The sequence below is a fragment of the Candoia aspera genome, chromosome 3 (assembly GCF_035149785.1).
Source record: "Candoia aspera isolate rCanAsp1 chromosome 3, rCanAsp1.hap2, whole genome shotgun sequence".
NCBI classification, from domain to species: domain Eukaryota; kingdom Metazoa; phylum Chordata; class Lepidosauria; order Squamata; family Boidae; genus Candoia; species Candoia aspera.
Window position 1 is genome coordinate 60,004,415 of NC_086155.1, and position 3,783 is coordinate 60,008,197.

General features: G+C 39.1%; 1 protein-coding gene across 1 annotated transcript; it reads right to left on the reverse strand.

Moving 5' to 3' along the window:
• Nucleotides 1-2,621: 2,621 nt before the first annotated feature.
• Nucleotides 2,622-3,170, reverse strand: TMEM275 (transmembrane protein 275). Its single transcript, XM_063299845.1, has one exon. The coding sequence runs from the start codon at nucleotides 3,168-3,170 to the stop codon at nucleotides 2,622-2,624; it is 549 nt and encodes a 182-aa protein (XP_063155915.1).
• Between the last annotated feature and the right edge of the window lie 613 nt (nucleotides 3,171-3,783).

Sequence of the window (3,783 nt, forward strand, 5' to 3'; positions counted from 1 at the left end):
CACTGGTCAGACATTCTATTATCCTCATGCTCTGACATGTTCATCAGAAGGAACCCTCCACACAGCCCTGTACTGCAATATGCTTTCAAAAGGAAATCCTGGAGCTCAATTTTATTAGAGATAAGTTGACATGCCCAATTCAGCTCTGCCCTCATTTCATTCTGCTGGACCAGTGTTTTTCAACCCTGGCAATTTAAAGATGTGTGGACTTCAACTCCCAGAATTCCCAAGCCAGCAAGGCTGGCTTGGGAATTCTGGGAGTTGAAGTCCACACATCTTTAAGTTGCTAAGGCTGAGAAACACTGTACTAGACTGTCAACCTAAGAGAACTTGCAGCATCAAGTAAAAAAACTAGTGTATTTTGTTGCAGTATTTAGTATCTTTTTCTTCACTTTACAAATGGCCAATGCACACAAGCATGTACAGTGACTGAAAAAATGAGCAAAAAGGAAATTTGAGTCAATCTCATGAACTGCCTCAATTTTCCTTATTGTTGTAGAGCATCTCATTTTGGTTGTAGATGCAGTCAAAGGGAGACTGGTAATCAGTCTCTCAAAGTATAGATATTTATAAAGATTATTTAATATTCTTTCATGAGTCAAAATAATAAACAATGAAATAATTAGAAAAGCAGAAAATTAACATGCAATTTCCAAAGCTTTTCAAAATGACATCAAATATTCTTCATCGGCTGGAATTTAACACCATCTACAAAGAAGATACTGCTACTGTCAGCATCTTCCTTCCTTTCTCATTGATTTCCTGTCATAATCTATGCCCCTCTTTTGAATTCATCCTATATTTTATAGTTTAAATTAGAAGAAAGCAATATGCAGTAAAGTCCTTTCCTTTCCATGTGTATTTTTGAGTAATACTAACATTTAAGCAGAAAACAAGATGAATCCAAAAATTCTAATCTCAGCCAGAATTATGAAATGTTAGAATCAGTACAGGTCAGCATCATTTTATGAAATACAGAAAAGAGGGCAGGATAGAATTTAGATGGTAAGGAGTTCTTGGACATTCCAACTTGAGCTTACATTTCTCAACAAAGCACATATATAATCACTGAACTGCCGCCAAGGAAAGCAAAAGCAGACAAGCCACCCACCTAAGTATGATACATAGGGGACAAACAATATCTGGAAGTAAACAATGAGTCAAACTGGCATTGGATAAAAGCCTTGGATTGGATTCACAATGCTTGCCATGTTCTTCTTGCACCTGTAGAACTGTCCAGCCTGTTTATTTTTTGTATTTATTCACCCTAATGAGGGGTATCTGTAGCGTATAATCAAAACAGTCAAGATGGTGGCTGCAATGGTGCAATTAAAGCTCTGCTTGTTTTTTGTATTTGTTGCATTTGCAACACAGAGACAAAAAGTGGTGGAGCATTGATTGCACCATTGCAACTGCCATCTTGACTTTTTTAACCATACCCTGCAGATACCACTCACAGAAATTATCCAAAGATAAAGTCTATTTTATTTGCAAAGAAGCACCATCCTCCATTAAAGTCACTGAGAAGTAGATTGGTCTGAAGTGAGTAGAAAGAACAACACACTGATTCTTTTCATTGACAAACAATACACAGAGCCCACAATCTGTTGCATAAGAAAAGATTTGATTACTATTTTCCCCATGTGAAAGGCTCTTCTAAGATGCAAAGATGCCTGAATTTCTATTATGGACATTGTGCTCCCTCTCCAAATGGCATGTAATATGTACATCTCTGCATGTCTCTATATTGTACATCTTAAAGGACCAATTTAGGATAAAACAAGTCTATAGATCCCAAGCTATAGTAAATGTAAATCACCTTAGGGTATGTTTTGTTACATGAAGTCCTTCCACATTTTCTCTATTCTGCACATTTTCTCACATTTTTAGTTTCCCATGATATATATGGGGTGTTCATATCCAACCCAATATGGCTGACTCAGCTGCCAACTATGCATGTAACAACTGTTTCTGAAGAGCAGTAGGATGGAGAAAAGATAATAAATACGTTATCTGATGTACATTAATTTCAGTAACTTCCTTCATCTAGCAAATGCAATGAGAATGTGACAAAATCAAGAGGAAAATTGATTTTGATAGCATTAAAGTAGTATATCAAATAGCCTCAAAAGAAGCAAAGTGACCACTTAAATCAGAGTATCAATTCTTTTTCACTTGTAACCAATATTCTGCACAATCCACTCTTCCTTCTAACAACCTGCCAAGAATCAGTAATTTTCCAGTGCTCTGCATCATCAGATCCTGATCATCACATTATCATTCACCAACCCATTAATATAATGAATTAAATCCACAGGATATGCGGCTTTCAGTAGCTGCATGCTACTTATTTATGTATTCCATCTTTCATTTTAATGTCACTGCTGAAAATTCAGACTTTCTCCACCAGTGTCTGGCACTTCCCATCACAGCTGTGTATTGATTACTAATTGCCACCTTATTATGCCTTTCACTTAAATTTCTCAATATATTCTAATGCATACGCTAGCCAAATCTAAATTGGATTCCAGATGCTTGCCGTGTTAGAAACTCATCTAACCATCTGGTTGTGTGTTGAAGCGCCTCCTACCCACCTAGTCATAAATATTCTCCAGTTTTGTTTACGACATGGCAATGTCTCTGGGCAAATTCAGCTGTATTGATTCTTCCCCTGCAGTATATTTTGCAGCTGGACCATTGCTGTCCATTGTAAAAAGCGTGCAGGTCTTAGAATTCTCATGGATTGGAGTGGACTTTTTGGAAGACATTGGAGAGTTGGTTGGGCTCAACTGCACAGCCGTCGTGTCTTGCACAGTATGCTCACTTGTTTCAATTTCAAAGGCTGTGTTCCCAGGCTTGATGAGTCCAATATTGGCTCCTGGCTTGGATTTTCTTGTGCCATGAGCTGGTGGCCTTCGGCTGCAAATGCAACATGCTCCAAAGAAAGTGAATGCCACCACCAGAAGGATGGGACCAATAACAATGGGCGGGTTGTTGACAGGCAGGAAGGTCCCAAAAGCAAATGCTCCTACCAGCGTGATGTTAATACCTGCTAGCATGATGCAGAGTCCGCAGGCACAGCAAAGAGCTGGAGAAGGCAAACCCTGGGGCCTGGTTTTTTTCTTGTTTCGCTTCTGGGACAAAGGAGTACTGTTCTTGTCCACGAACATGTTGGCACGTGTCTCAAAAATGCCCCTGGACTTTACTGCAGAACATGCATGAGACCTACAAGATGGCCAGTCTTCTGAACTGCTGTCAAAAAATAAAAAGCAAGAAAGGCAAATAAGTAAACATATATCATCCGTGCTGTTTACAAAGATTCACACCGAGGAAAAACATTCTAGTTCACTTACTCACCTCTGCAAATGGGTGTCTGCATTAGGACTGGCTCTACAAGGAAGCAAATTTGTGCATTTACTAGAGATCTAGAATCAGAATGGGGACTATTGAATTGATAATACTACAGCTTCTACTTGTCCCAAGCTCTCCCCAAAGATCAAGAGACAGATAAGGAGAATTCTCAGTTAGCATAACCTGACCCTTCCAGGCTAAAAGGCCTGCTGTGTGCCATGCCCACGGGGTGAGCCAGCCCTGGCTTGAAACCTTGGTCAGTCTTAATTGCCTTGGTTGAGCAATCATATTTGAAAGAATGGTTATTCTGTCCTCTGCTGTTGGCAATGTATATATGTAAAGCTACAGGAGTTCTGTTCCCAGTAACTGTCTCATCCTAGATACTAAATTCAATTGATGTGCTAACTCAATTGATTTATACCATTCCTTTCC